General features: G+C 37.8%; 2 protein-coding genes across 3 annotated transcripts; both read right to left on the minus strand.

Moving 5' to 3' along the window:
• Window positions 1-28: 28 nt before the first annotated feature.
• On the minus strand, window positions 29-4,358 carry LOC149048476 (pinopsin-like). Its single transcript, XM_089199778.1, has 2 exons — window positions 2,118-4,358; window positions 29-1,575 (listed from the first exon to the last, which is right to left on the minus strand). Exons 1-2 carry the CDS (start codon window positions 2,786-2,788, stop codon window positions 1,080-1,082), a joined length of 1,167 nt encoding a protein of 388 aa, XP_089055904.1. The 5' UTR covers window positions 2,789-4,358; the 3' UTR covers window positions 29-1,079.
• Window positions 4,359-8,073: 3,715 nt separating this feature from the next.
• Window positions 8,074-13,724, minus strand: LOC113666976 (pinopsin). Of its 2 annotated transcripts, XM_089198743.1 has the most exons (4): window positions 13,313-13,724; window positions 13,184-13,210; window positions 9,620-10,357; window positions 8,074-9,296 (listed from the first exon to the last, which is right to left on the minus strand). In XM_089198743.1, the coding sequence occupies exons 3-4, from the start codon at window positions 10,288-10,290 to the stop codon at window positions 8,876-8,878; spliced, it is 1,092 nt and encodes a 363-aa protein (XP_089054869.1). In that variant the 5' UTR covers window positions 10,291-10,357; window positions 13,184-13,210; window positions 13,313-13,724; the 3' UTR covers window positions 8,074-8,875. The 2 variants fall into 2 exon arrangements, with proteins under 2 accessions (XP_089054869.1, XP_089054868.1); XM_089198742.1 differs by lacking the exons at window positions 13,184-13,210; window positions 13,313-13,724 and adding an exon at window positions 12,653-13,051.
• Window positions 13,725-15,164: the final 1,440 nt, after the last annotated feature.

Below are 15,164 nucleotides of genomic sequence, written 5' to 3' on the forward strand. Positions count from 1 at the left end.
GGTAAAACCCACTGAAAACCATAAAACATCATAGAAAGGTACTTATCTTTGAAGTTTCACTTAAGAAAAAAATTGCACTTGACATTAAAGTTTTTACTCTAGAAAAAGCATCACGCTGCCAAACAGAAAGAACAGCCAGTTACCTTCAAAATTTCAAGATGACTTAAAATTTTGTATTGAAATTTCTGCACTACACAAGGACTTTAAATTACAAAGCTCGCCTTTAAAGTCTTTTCGAGTACTTATGATATTTGTTTTACCCGTTTGCCACCACACAGCAAACATTGGTAAATATCCACAACGCTTCTGGATAGGCTTGAAGCTTTATAAATATTTCAAAAAACTTGTCTCGGTAAGTTTGTAACTTGCAACTTTCTACACTTGGAGCGAGGAATTTAAACGAAAGCTGTCCTTGATCACTTTGCTCGTTCCAGTTAAACAGAACACTTCAACAAACTGTGCACATCTTTTTCGCTTGTCGATCTTGAGCTAGTTCAAACACTCTTGAATGCTAATCTTGTCTTTGAACCTTCCTTAGATCGGAAATTACTGAATCGCGAGTAAATATTCAGGTACAGCTGTGTAAATTGCTCATAGTTGAATTTTCAATCAGCTTCGGTCGAAAAGCGTTGCACATATGATTCACGTTTTGCTGTTATGGCGGTCGGAAGTAACATTGACTTCCGGTCGCTTAAATTTGAAAAAAAATATATTTTTCAACGAACAAAGTAGGCTCCCACAACTTATCAAAAGAGCATTGCCATTGGTTCTAAATCCGACCTTGAAAATTGACACATTAACAAATGTTTGCAATCTCGTTCTCAAAGATTTTGCTCTCCCTGTCCCTTGCGGGCGTTCCGCCAAAGCGGTGGACGACTCACCACGTGACCATGCTTTGAATATCTTAAGAAGTTTTCGTCTCCAGAGCGTCATTTGTCTTAGTCCTCACTATCGAAAGCTGGTTAGAATTATAGACGATATATAAAAGCCAATGAAAAATATAAGCAAATAAAGGTGTTTGCTGTGCAATATCCCATGGACCAGCTGACTTTCTCTCCACTACGACTTATGCTCCGATTTCAAACAGAGACCGGCCACTGTCTGTTGAGAAAAGCTCTTGATGAGCGTTCATCATCACTGACGGCTCCTCCTGAATGCACCACACTTTGGGCTCTACCCCTCGGTGGATAAGGTATTGTGCACGCATGCGTGGGGCGTGATTCCACCGTGGGCGACATTTTTTTTCCGAATGGATTTGTTCCCTTGCGGAAGGTGCAACGAATTGGAACGATGCGCTTCAGGGTTTTACGGAATCTTTCGTTCATTGCTGTGTACACGATGGGATTGTAGATAACCCAGGCCTTGGCTAGAAGATCCGGGATTTCTGCCAAGTCAGGTGTGAGTACATTAGTACCCCGAATGGTGGCCAAGATACTGACGATAGCGTACGGAGACCAGCTCAAGACGAAGGCCGCAATTGACATGGCAGTCATGCGCACAACTTTGATTTCGGATTTTCTTCGGATGACTTGAATCGAAGCGCTTCCAATCGTTGGTTGCTGTGCACGGATATACCTGCAAAGTAAAGGATCCTGTCGAAAGCAGTTCTGTATTGTTTTGGTTTTCCCTCACATATCTATTTGACTTTCTTTGAGTTAGTTCCACCCTATCGACCAATAGATGCAAAATGAAGTCGATGGCAACCTTATGATCCGCTTTCCAGGTAAAGTTCATGTCATTTTTTTTCCTCGTCTCTTTTTCTTTTTTTTTTCTTTTATTTCATTTGTTCCCAGACTATATGTGATACCTTCCTTAATCTTTGATTTCCGTTGCGGAAAGCAACATGATTCACTCAATTTTTTGTCCTGATGGAATCAGGTAGTTTTTTTTTTTGACCATGAACTTCTGTGTTTCATAAAATAAAGTCCACGTTCTGGATGTTGATCATTCATTGCTAGTGTATTTCTCGTGGGAAAAATGTTAAGAAATATATATCGAAAGGATATTTCGATCAGACCGCAAGACCACAAATTGCTTGTCGAAATTGTGGTAAGCAGCATCGGTCGAGTATAATAATTGCCTATAATAATTACCCCTAACAAATATTGTTCACTGACCTGTATATTCTGTGATAAGAGTAACTAATGACGCTTAGTGGCAGAACGAAGCCAACGAAAACCAACAATGTATTGTACGCCACTCCAGCTTTTGTTTCGGGCGACCAGTTCGGACAGCAGCTGATACCAGAGGCGCCTGGGACAAATTCGTTCCAGCCCACTAACGGCGGAACCATGGCCATCACTCCGTACACCCACGTAAGGATAATGATGAATGCCACCTTGCATCTGGGGATTTTTGTTTTGTTGCTGACCTTGCTAATGACAGAATGCATTACCAGACTCATCGCAGTCAAGTTGGCAATGGAGGCGATACCAACTGAGCCATTGATAAATCCTGACCAAATGCACTGGGTCCGACTGTTACGAACGTTGAGCCCGGAGGACGTAAAGTTGGCTGCGACAACCACTGGATATCCGAAAACGATAATAATGATGTCGGCGATCGCGAGGTTCATCATGAATGGGGTGATGTTCTTGTTTTTGTGCTCGTGGCAACTTAAGACTAACATAGTCAGCACGTTGCCAACAAAACCCACTGCTAAGATGACCGCCATGACAACGATATATACAATAGGACCTGTATCATTTGGACGGAGCTGCGGTTCTTGGCTGGCGAGCATCGTTTGCGATGTGCTTGGAGCCTGAATTGACAAGTTATAGGCATTCATCTTTATTTGAACTTTTTATTCCCTTGCTTTGATCCTCTGACACGTGTGGTTTAATTTTGACCAGGATCTGTATTAACTAAAGAAAAAGAAATGTTAGGATGTGAAAAACTGATTACCGCCAAATACTTCTTCAAAATTAGACCGAAGCGAAGCTGTATCAGTGTTCACACAGAGGTTGTTTGAGGAAGATTAACTATTTTCGAAACAAATCGTTCAGCTATGTCAACGAGGAAATCGTACTCGCACTTGATTATCAGCTAAAGGTAGATAAGATCAGAAGCGAACGCGATGTTGTCAATCAAAAATAGGCAGTTTTGAAAGAACAAAGTTTAATTGTTGGCCATTTGACGGTAGATTTTATTCCAAATCCAATGTACCTCATAAAATAATACAATTTTTACTCTTGAAAACTTTAATGAAGCAATTTTTGATGAAAAGTTTGTTTTCAGCAAACTGAAATGGTGAGTACAATTCGGACGAAGTGGAAGAAAGTCAGCAGTGTCCTTAGGTTGTATGAATGAATCAAAGGATCTGAACATAAATGTATTTTGTGCGCATTGCAGCCAAAGCTTCATGTACAGGATAATTTTTGTTCTTATAAGAAATAACAGCTATTATTAGCCGCCTTTTGAAAGATTGACGGTCAAAATCTTCCATTTTTAGTCATTCACAATTAATATTTAAAGGTTAGAAGCTGATCCCAATCAGTACACTTCCTTCTGTGCCAAGTTTGTAAAAGGAAGAACTTAGTCTTTTCTCGTTAAATTCTGAATCGATCAGTCGATCATGATCACCAAGCGCACGATGATTTTTTGTCCCATCAAATTTTTCTAAGCCTTTACAAATCTTCAAAGGCGTCTTTGTCCTACCTCGAAGTAAGACAAATATTTGTCAGGCGTGATAGCCATGATTTGAAAGAAAACGTCAATCGGGAAATTAATTTCACCTCTCAAGTGCGAGTCTTTCAGGCAGTAGCCCGCAAAAATATGAGTGGCAATCAAAAAGTGAAGATGGGAGAATCGTACCTCAGGATGCTGCAAGACGATCAGGACACTCAGAATACAACGGTCATGGCTCCCAAGTTTCAACTGCATCTCTAGGTCCAAGTACTGCTCAATTTGTATATCCTTGTGATTGACACTTTGTGGTTAACAAATATTTTGTTATTTTATTCAGTGCGCCCACGATTGACAAATTGAAAATCTGGGGTAGGCAAATTTTGTTGAGAGGTGGAACCAAACAAATTTTGTCAGCCCGATACTAATGCTTTTTCACCAAATTGCACTCGAAATCATGTTGTTTCTTGTCAATAACTGACATGGAAAACGCATCACAAAAAGTCAAGACAGACGAAATTTTGCTACCGCGCGCCCGCTATTTGTAATTTGCACTCCTAACTCGTGCTACAACTTTGCACTTGTGTGGCATGAAAAATGCACTCGTATTCAGCCAATCAGACCGCGTAATTTTTTCATGTACATTATTATATAGGGTATTAGCATATACTTAAACAGTGGATAGCATTGAAGGCGCGCTCTGATTGATAAATGTCCATCACTAGCCACCTCTACCACTAGCCACCTCCACCACAAGCCACCTCCACCACGGTGAACAGTTTTTAATTATTAAATATTGCATTTCTAATGTTATAATTGGTTCACTGAACTCTGTTATCAGCCCGCATAATCCAGCAAAGATCTTTTTCGCACGGGATTGGTCTGAATGTATCACCGAATACGCCCCAACTAAAACTGAAAATGTATCCGAAGTTGGTGAAAACTGGAGAACAGTTATTGGATTTCTAGCCATCTGATTAGCTAAACGGAGCCAGGTTATGAGCTTGTTACCTAGCCCCGAGCCATAACTTAGCTCCGACATCTCATATCCAACGTCAAAGCCGCGAAGCAATGGAGGAAAAAATATGTTTGCGTGAGAGCTTACAATTAAAGAAATAACAGAATTACAATAGAAAATGCAACTCCCATATCACCGAAACAGCCAATAAATTCGGTTTGAAAATATTTTAACGTAAGCAACGGAAAACTAAGCAGCTTTTACTTGCTAAATTCGAAATATGATTTGGTTACATTTTGCGATAACATTTGTGACAGAGAAAGTTTAGGGAATTATTTCACTGACTCTCCGCATCGCGGAACAAATAATGTCTGCGGACAAATATCCGCGCATATATTCTCGCAAAATGTAAGCTTTTGTTTTATACATACCGAGTTAGCTTTAATAATAAATCATTCACCCAAGTGTGGAAAAGCTGAATTTAGTTTTGAGAAGTAGCAAACACTTCTCCCGTGCATTGGAGCAAGTAGTAGTCAATGTCATCTCGGTGACAAAAGTAAAAGTCACTTAGAACAATATAACACTATTGAACAATGCGTATCAGTGAAGTTTCACTTAAAATTTTTGCAATCGACATTAACCTTTTATTGTATAGAGTATTATAACGTTGCTGTAACAGAAAGAACAGCCGGTTACCTCCAAAATTTAATGAATTGCAAGTTTTGTATTGAAATTGAAATGCGTGACCTTAAGTTATAAAAGCTCACCTTTAAAGTCCGTTCAAGTGGTCATGATATTGTTTTTTTTCCGTTCGCTATCATCCAGCAAAACACCATAATTATTAAAGAAATTTTGTAAGTGGAAGATTCAATAAAACAATTATGCCATTCGCGCTCGTTGGATGTGAAATTGGTTATGGCCAACTCGGCGCTACGCGCTTCTTTGGTTATTCACCGTCTCGTATCCAACGCATCTTTAAAGAATATTTTCTTTTTCGCCCTACATTGTATAAGACATCGCCTTTAAGAAGTTTTCTTCACTGGCATGTTTTCAGAAAAGTGTTAAATCAACCGAATTTAGGATGTGTATTTACCCTAGCATCGCATTTACCTTGTTCCCTCCTTTTTGGTCAACACTGCTTAAGTGAGTTTGACAGATGGTCGCGTATCGCTAGTTGTACCTTTCAAGTCGTGGGTCGCACCTTTCAAGTTGCGTCTGTCAATGCAAGTTGCGCCTTTTAAGAGGCAGTTTTTTTTTCAAATTAATGGTAAACTTTACCGACAGACTTTCCATAGAACAATACAGGCACCAGAATGTTCTTAAACAAACATTTGTATGCTTGTCCTAGATACACTATTTCACAGACGACGGGCGGTGGATGAATACAATTCGCATTAATAAATAGTTCGCCGCTCTTCCACCAAGTCAGTTTTATTTCTGTAAATTAAACATTCTCACTAAATTTATCAGCAATGAAGATGCCTATCCAATTTACAACCAATCCCTTTATATTCATCGCAAGTTATGAAAGATGTCGATCTGCATTTAGTTAGATTCCATTTCCTATTAGTTAACGATGATTTCATCAGACATGAAATATTGAGCATGAAAACTTGTTTAGATCATTGTAATAACTGTTAGAAGATTATACAGAGAGGCAATATGGTCGAACCTGAAATTGAGCGGCACTGAATTCAGCGGCCCAAAGTCCTGAATTTGTTTCCCCTCAATCATTGTGGTTTTTACCTCTATTCAGCGGTAGCGGTCACCTTGCACTAAGTCCCAAAGGCCTGTTTGTTTAGCCTGCCACCCGTATTGAACGATCACTCAAAGCCAAACCATTCAAATAGAACTAGGAATATTATTTCAGGTAATTTTTAATCCATATTTCTCCCCAAAAATCAAAGTAAGTAGCATTTTTGAGCGAGATCCTACACATGAAGTCACAATTATGGCATAGAATGGCATTGTGTATCGTTTTTATGATGCCCCTTATCTGTCGAACCTGTATCAAGCTGCCATCCCCCGTGGGTGACCGCTTAACCCTTTAACTCCCAAGGGTGATCAACATGAAACTTCTTCCTATAATATCCTTACATTATTCAGCAAACAGCTAATGAGAATATTCAAACTTATCAGGCAGAATTCGTTATCTTGATCTAAAACCAAATCCTCATAACCACTTTACAAGGAAATGTTTTGAAGCTAAAGAGGAGAATTACCAATCAGATCTTGGGAGTCAAAAGGTTAATACTGGTTCGACTGCATAACAAACTAGCAAGACCTCCCGAGAAAGATGGAGCAGGTGACTATTGTTGCGAGTTAAAAAGAAAATGGGTACCCCATTAGTCTTGTTTGGGGCTCGAGCAAGTCATTTTGTTTAAATTAGAAATGAAATTCAGTGTATCTAGAAATAAGTAGAGAAGCTAATAAATAAATAAATAAATAACCGTAGTTAACGCACTGCTAATATTAGATGCCGTGCCATATCAGACCAGTTCTGACTGGGTTGATACTTTAACTCAAACCAAAATATCTGGCTAAGCCCCACCTCACTAACGTGGAGTAAGGAGTCCATACCATTAATTCTGTTTATTGTCTTATAACACTCAGTAACCGAAGAAAATAATCTTCATCGATGTAGAGGTGGTCATTCAAAGAATTTTAGACGTTGTGCGTTGTACTTTCTCTACGACGTTTAGGTCTTTTTTGAGGTGTGGACACCATGTTGTATAGTGTGTCGTGAAACTAGTGAATTTAACGCTTAAATATTGTAGTATTGCGGTACATCATGCATGAGCACCTCCAAAACAAATAACACGAAAACAAATCTTTCTAAAGCCCGCGACTTGAAAGACGTGACCGGCGAAACGCGACCATTAGTCAAACTTTGCTCAAGCACGTGATGCATACCCTTGAATACTGATATTACTCGTAAACAAGGACACTGAATTAGGCGGCATTGCCAAAGCTGTCTTACTAATAAAATATTCTGAAAAGAAAAACTGAACGAAAACACTTAATCACCTATGGCAACTAGTACAACAGACGTCTGCAGACAGATCTATATGAAAAAAATTGTCTTAATTGTGAAAAAAAAAAATGGAAAAAAAATAGCGTAACGGAAAAATTGGCGAAATTATGCCGTTAAAAAGACGCTGGAAAACACGTTGGCTGAGATTAAGAAAATATTATTCTCTTGAAATATACCTTAAAATACATTTAAGTTCAGGTGATTTGAATCGCAATGATTAAATCAAACTGGTTCAGAGAGAGGCCCGAAATTAAGTAATCATGTGGTGTATTGCCGAAGGAAGTCTGGATTACTTGCGAGACACAAGTCCAAGTCGCTCTTGTCGTGAGGACTATTTTCTTAGGCATCTAAAGCTGGTTTGGATGCATAAATAGGTTTTTGTCACTTGTACTACTGTGATTTTCCACCGTGACTCCAACTTTTGCAGCCTGGAAATTTAAGACAATTATTTGCTGTCGTTATTATTGTTGTTTATTTATGATGGATCTCTTTTTTAATACTACTAACAAACCACTTTGATGGTGTAGCAGGTAGTGGAGTTAGATAAATGAGAAGGAATATCGCAATAACATGTATGTACTTAAGATCAAAATTTCATGAAAATAAAACATACACAAAGCATAGCATTGGTAACACAAAGCAGTCAAAAGTTCTAATTCTGTTGAAGCCTGAGGACTACAAACAGCACAATATAAAAACCAAGTTTAGGTTTCTCTATTGCGTCGCACGTAAATTGACAGTTTGTTGCCAGGCGTATTTCAAGTTGGTATATTCTATCTAAAATATGTTTTTCAACTGGGATATCGATTGGAAAATTACAAGTTTAGTCGAGCAACCATCACTACAAATTCTAACGCGACTTAAAAACAGTGGACGAAGAGCCTTCTCTTAAATAGACAACTGCGAAAATTGAATTTATCTATAGTCGGTGGATAACACACCACACGACCATTTGATGCAAAGGGTTAGTCAGCATGCTTTGAATATCATATTCTCCAGAGATTTACTCGTCGTCTTTAGTTGTCACCAAGTTTACGTCGACTGGGTGATTAAAGGAGGAGATCTGGTAGCAATAATACATTATTTATACAGGCTGACGACGGTAAGGTGTAGATATTTGCAATACAAAGTTCCATGAATCTGACTGAAATTTGGCATATTATCAACCACGACTTCAGCTTCGATTTCAAACATCGACTTCCCACCGTCTGTGGAGAAAAGCTTTTGACGAATGTTCATTGTCACTGAAGGTATCTGAATTAAACCACACTTTGGGCTCTATCTCTCGGCGGATCCGGTATCGTGTACGCATGCGTGGGGCGTGATTCCACCGTGAGTGACATCGTTCTTCCCATTGGATTTATTGCCTTGCGGAAGATGCAGCGAATTGAGACAATACGCATCAAGGTTCTACGGAATCTGTCGTTCATTGCTGTGTACACGATGGGATTGTAGATAACCCAAGCCTTAGCTAAAAGATCCGGGACTTCTGCCGAGTCAGGTGTCAGAACATTAGAACCCCGGATGGTGGCCATAATACTGACGAAAGTATAGGGAGACCAGCTTAGGACGAAGGCTGCAATTGACATGGCAATCATGCGCACGACTTTGATCTCGGATTTTCTTCGGATGGCTTGAATCGAAGCACTTCCAAGCATTGGTGGCTGTGCACGAATGTACCTGCAACAAAAAATATCCTGTTAACGTTATCAATATCCCCACTTTTCTTTTCTTTTTCTTTTCTGCCTCAAGTCTTTCCCCACCCTATAGACCCATCAGATGTTAGACCGTGTTATAACTTTGTGACTCGCTTTTCAGGTAACTTTCTTGATCTTTTCTCTTTTCTTTTTATCGTTTATTTTTCTTACGAACTGTTCACTGATGACTACTTTGAAATTCCCTCTTTATTCGTGGAAACCAATGTAAATCACTCAATGCTTTGTTCCGATGGAATCAGGTATTTTTTGTCAACCAAGAAACCCTAAAAAAAATTGTTCACTGACCTGTATATCCTGTGATAAGAGTAAATAATGACGCTTAGTGGCAGAACGAAGCCAACGAAAACCAACAACATATTGTACGCCATTCCAGCCTTTGTTTCGGGTGACCAGTTCGGACAGCAGCTGATACCGGAGGCGCCTGGGACGAATTCGTTCCAGCCCACTAATGGCGGGACCATAGCCATCGCTCCATACACCCACGTAAATATAATAATGCCGATCATCTTGGATCTGGGGATTTTTGTACTGTTGCTAACCTTACTGATGGCAGAATACATCACCAGACTCATCATAGTTAAGTTGGCGATGGAAGCGATACCAACAGAGCCATTAATAAATCCTGACCAAATACACTGGGTCCGACTGTTACGAACGTTGAGCCCGGAGGACGTAAAGTTGGCTGCGACAACCACTGGATATCCAAAAACGATAATAATGATGTCAGCGATCGCGAGGTTCATCATGAATGGGGTGATGTTCTTGTTTTTGTGTTCGTGGCAGCTTAAGACTAATATAGTCAGCACGTTGCCAACAAAACCCACTGCTAAGATGACCGCCATGACGACGATATATGCAACGATACCTGTATTATTTGGACGGAGCTGCGGTTCTTGGCTGGCGAGCATCGTCTGCGATGTACTTGGAGCCTGAGTCGACAGGTTACAAGCATTCATCTTTATCTGAACTTTTTATTCCCTTGCTTTGATCCTCTGACACGTGTGATGAAATTTTGTATAAGATCTGTATTAATTTGAGAAAAGGGAAAAGAAAGAATGGAAAAAAATGCTTCTTCAAAATGAGACTAATGTGAGGAAAAGGAATCATATCCTTGATCATCATCTTAAGATAGATAGGAGAGAGAATCAGACAGAATCAGTATAGAATCAGTTGTAGCGAATTTTAGAGAGCTGACGTTTCGAGCATGAGCCCAGGTGCGAGGGGTATTTATTGGAAGGGTAATATCTTTAACGATTATACAATCGAGAATAGGCCGTTTGGACGGGAGACGGTTAAAGTTTGGCCATTTGACGGTAAATGTTTACAAATTCTCTGTACTTCAAAAAATGATCGATGTCAGTTGTTTTTCTCTCGAAAAGTTTGACTAACCAATTTTTGATAAATAATATATTTTAATTCACGAAGATCCCTGAAAAGGCAAGAGCTGGTTGGACTTAACTCTTAACTTTTCACTCCAAGTTAGAATAGGAATAAACGCATTTTCCACTGGATGTGTTTCAAGAAGTTGTATGAATTATTGAATGGACCGGAATATAAATGTATTTTGAGCGCATTGCAGTCGGTGGTTCATATACAGCACACTTCGACGTCCTTCATTTTCGTTCTTAGAAATAAATATCTGAAAGAAATAGCAGCTAAAATTAGCTAGCTCGTTGACAGTTTAAATCTTGCCCCTTTTTGTAGTTGACAGTCAATACCTTGGCCATTTGAAGGTTGGAGGTTGATCCAATTAGGCTGTTTTCTTCTGCACAAAGTTTGTAGAAGAAAGAACTTATTCTCTTTAAATTCTGAATCGATTAAGGAGAAATTGAACTGATTTTCAGAGTCTTTTTGCCGCATGTTTATACGATGGTTCCATCCGGACTCGCTCATGTTGTGTATGAGGGTGAAAGCGATGATTATCGTAATGCCACTTTTTAAAAATAATTGGCACAAATTGACACATGTTCGTAAATCTGAGTGCACCGCTATCGCTTTGTATGCTTTTCGAAAGTTAATTAATTACCAATTTCCTTTAAAAAAAGTTTTGCTTTACTCAAGGAAAAAGTACTGAAGAAGGGCTTGCCTTCCCATCACATTTTATAATGATTTGGTTTAAGGGATTTTAGTCTTTTTTTCTCTGAATTGGGCAGAGCACGAAGAAATTAGTTGATCGTTCAAAGTCAAATGTGTATCCTTCTTTTCTTGGCCTTTTAAGGGGGAGTTGGAAGTAAACCCTTAAAAATGAGAGAGGAAAAACTGTTTTGAAGCGAACTTCTTTTCCTGCTGTGAATCGTTCAAAAAGGATGCACAAGGCCACGAGAATCAATGATAACACTGAGTGATGAAAACATTTGAGCGCAAGAAGATGTTAAAAAAATATTCTGTCGAGATACAACCGCTTTTTTTTTTTTTTTTTTTTGCATTTCATAGTTAATAAGGATATTATATTTGAAGTCGGAAACTTGTAACAGATTTGTTTCATCGCTCATTTACATGTTGCGGCTGACTTAAGGAAGAAAAATATTGTTTGAATTTCCGTTTAAAAGTCAAGATTTTTGACATAAATATATTCCTTCGGTAATTCTTTTTACTTAGACGATTTTTAACTCGTCTACAATTAGCGGGAAAAGTTCGGCTTTTTTTTCATTGAAGAAGGTGTGTTCGGCACACCCACAGCTACACCTACAAAAACACCTTCATCTTTAGATACACTTCGCATATTAAACACTTTTTAAATGATGTTTTCGTGCCTCAAAAGCTCAATTTAGTCGAGACCACCCGAGGATAAAATATTTCTGGTTGTTGACCATAAGATCGTCCTTTCTGATAGCCAAATCGCAAGTTACTCTGACATATTTTCTGTATATCATAATGCGTATGCTCGATTGATGATATGTAATCGATTTTGTTTCAACCAAGATATTTTGCTATACAGACTTTAACACCAACGACCGAAAAAGAAAAGATAAAAATAATAACAAAATCGTTTTGGTTATGAATTAAAATTGGTTTGGGTTTTACTCAATTGATGAATTCTGTGAATATCGAGTCAGTCTGGTTGTAGAAATGATAATTTCATCCAAAATTCTTATCTGAAATTTGACACAATCCGACTGTATTCTAAATCTCGAGGTTAAAAGATCGTCACAATTTTTCATTTTGTTCAGAACTCTCAAAATTTCTTGACAAAGCCGACTTAATTCTGAAAACGATTTTAAGTAACACACAAATCCATGTTTACAATGAATATCATCTAATGAATTCAAACCTTCATTTCTATCGTAATCTTAAACTGAATCTATGATGAAAGGTTACCTGTAACTCTAAAAGAAATGGAAAATTTCTTCAATCCAGCAAACGACTGGCAATGGAACATCTATGATCTGATTCCAGATATGTATCAACACCTCAAGTTATTTGCTTTTTTTCTCCAGAGGAAAATAAAGTTGCCATGACAACATTGGCACCTTACTGTGGCCTTAATTAAAGCGTAGTAATGTTCCCACGGACGTAATAGATGGTACCTTTTTTTTTGGTTCTTTTCGGCCTTTAGTTTATAAAACATTATCTTGAAATATTTCCTCCCATGGCATGTTTTCATAGCAATCATAAATAATACAAATTCGGGTGTGAATTTTTTACCATAGCATCGCACTTCCCTTGATCTTTAAAAAAAATGGAAAGAAAGACAATTTGACAAATGAAAAAATAACACATCACCCGCGCACGTGATAGTCACTCTTATCACGTGCACATGAAATTAAATTGATATTAGCGGCATTGCTAAAGAAAGCTGTTTTCTGAATTCATAATTTTAGAAAAAAACATCGTGAAATATTTACTCACCAATAGCAGCCAGTTTTAAACAGACGTCTGCAAACAGATTTAAGCGAGAAAAAATATTACCTTAATTGTTCAAAACAGTATATAGTCTACAAAGCGTTGTTTAAAAAGTAGAAAAATAAAACACATTACCGGAACCATTGGCGAAAGTACGCCGTTAGCAAGACGCAGAAAACAGTGGGCATCAGCTGAGGTTAAGAAAATAACCATTAAAATGCATTAAAGGCACGTGATTTGAATTACCATGAAAAAAGTACTTTTGAACGGTTGGTTTCGTTTTAAATCATTTAATTGGAATTTCTAGGACGAGGCTTCTAAATTTATTTTTCACTTTGGAAAGGATGTTATTTTGGAAATTTGAAAACGTAAACACAGATAGATAACTCGGGTAATCATGAAAAACGGGAAGTTTGCTGTTCAAAAAATTTATTTTCTGGAAACAAAATAAATCCTCATTTTCCTTAGCTTCAAGGAGATTGAATTATTTTTAAAAAATCAAATCATAGAAGAAGTTATAACTCTGAATTCTATCCTTGTGGTGATATTTTTTATTCAATGCTAAAAATGAGCTCCAACTGAACCATTCTGCGTTTCAGATCAGATCCGTATAATTTTGACAAATATAATATTTTCTTTTTTGTTTAAACAATCATAAAAGCCAATTTGAAAGCTTACACTTCTTAATTTTACCAGCGTCGCCTATATCAGGCTGCGAGTTTAGAATCGTGTTTTGAGCGCTTGAATACGTGTCTAGAATTCGATTTAATGTCATCCATTTCTCTTATTTTGATGTATTGGTGCAATTAAATCTCTGCATGTAGCAATCATTGGGCATACTCTTTTTACATGACAGGTTGGACATCTCTTCCGATAATGACTGAGAAACTTAAGACAAACCGCGCTACACTCATTATATTAATTAGAAATCATAGTATCACCACTGTTTAAGTGCTAAAGTGAAAGGTTTAAGTGCCAAAGTAAAAGTTTAAGCGCCACCGAGGACAAAATAAATCTACAACTTTCCATCCAACCACAAAGAAAAAAGTTACTTTTCGCTGAGGTGGGAAAAGAAATTATAGCTGAGAGACTTTAAATATCCTTTTATAGCAACACTGTGGAAAATTTTTATGAAAAACAAACGGAATATGCATAAAAAGGTATACAAATCTTCATGAAAATATTTTGAATTTTTTTATTTCCCTCTCAATTAATAGTATGGTTTTGATATCAAAGGGAACAGATCTGAGTTATCATGGCTCTAAACAATATAAGATGTTGTTCCATGAAATAAAATTGCGAAAATACATTGTTGTGTAAATGAAACATGAAACGTCAGACAAAAGTGTCTCCTTTTGATTCACCATTTTGTTTTAACTGAATCTTTACCCAAACCAAATGTTTTGGGAAACCGCTGGATCAAATGACGCGGAATTCCATTTCCATTTACCGACGCAGTATTGAGATTTCCATATCAAACGATTCCTGGAGAATAGCACAGTTCCACAGTGGTTTTTGAAAGCCAGTACGAAATTTTTTTCCTAAAATGATACATTTACATTTAGTGGTGATGATAATTCTTTAAGTAGTGACTAGAAAAAAATGCCGCTGTAGTGTACATCGACAGTTCTTTATTAGTGTCATAAATTGCGTTCATTTTAGAAATCGTATAGCCCGAAAAGAATTTAGAGATATAGATTTTCCTTTCCCTCGATTGCTTTGATCGGCCGTCGTGCCTAAAAGGTATAAAAAACAGTTTTTAACCGCTGATAAAACATTGCACGAGACAGGAAATTCGCGTTATTTTTTTTTTGTTTCGCTAGATTTTAATAAGTCTAATTTACCCCTGAGACATTAGAAACACTTGTGCACGTGCTAGGAACATGGGTATGTGATGTATACCCACGTGAGAGTGGTTCTATGAACTGAGAAGGTAGGATTATTTTAAAGTTGTACATGGATTATACTCGCCAATCACTCTAGTTTA

Source organism: Pocillopora damicornis, chromosome 3 (assembly GCF_964200805.1).
Source record: "Pocillopora damicornis chromosome 3, jaPocDami1.2, whole genome shotgun sequence".
Taxonomy (NCBI): Eukaryota; Metazoa; Cnidaria; class Anthozoa; order Scleractinia; family Pocilloporidae; genus Pocillopora; species Pocillopora damicornis.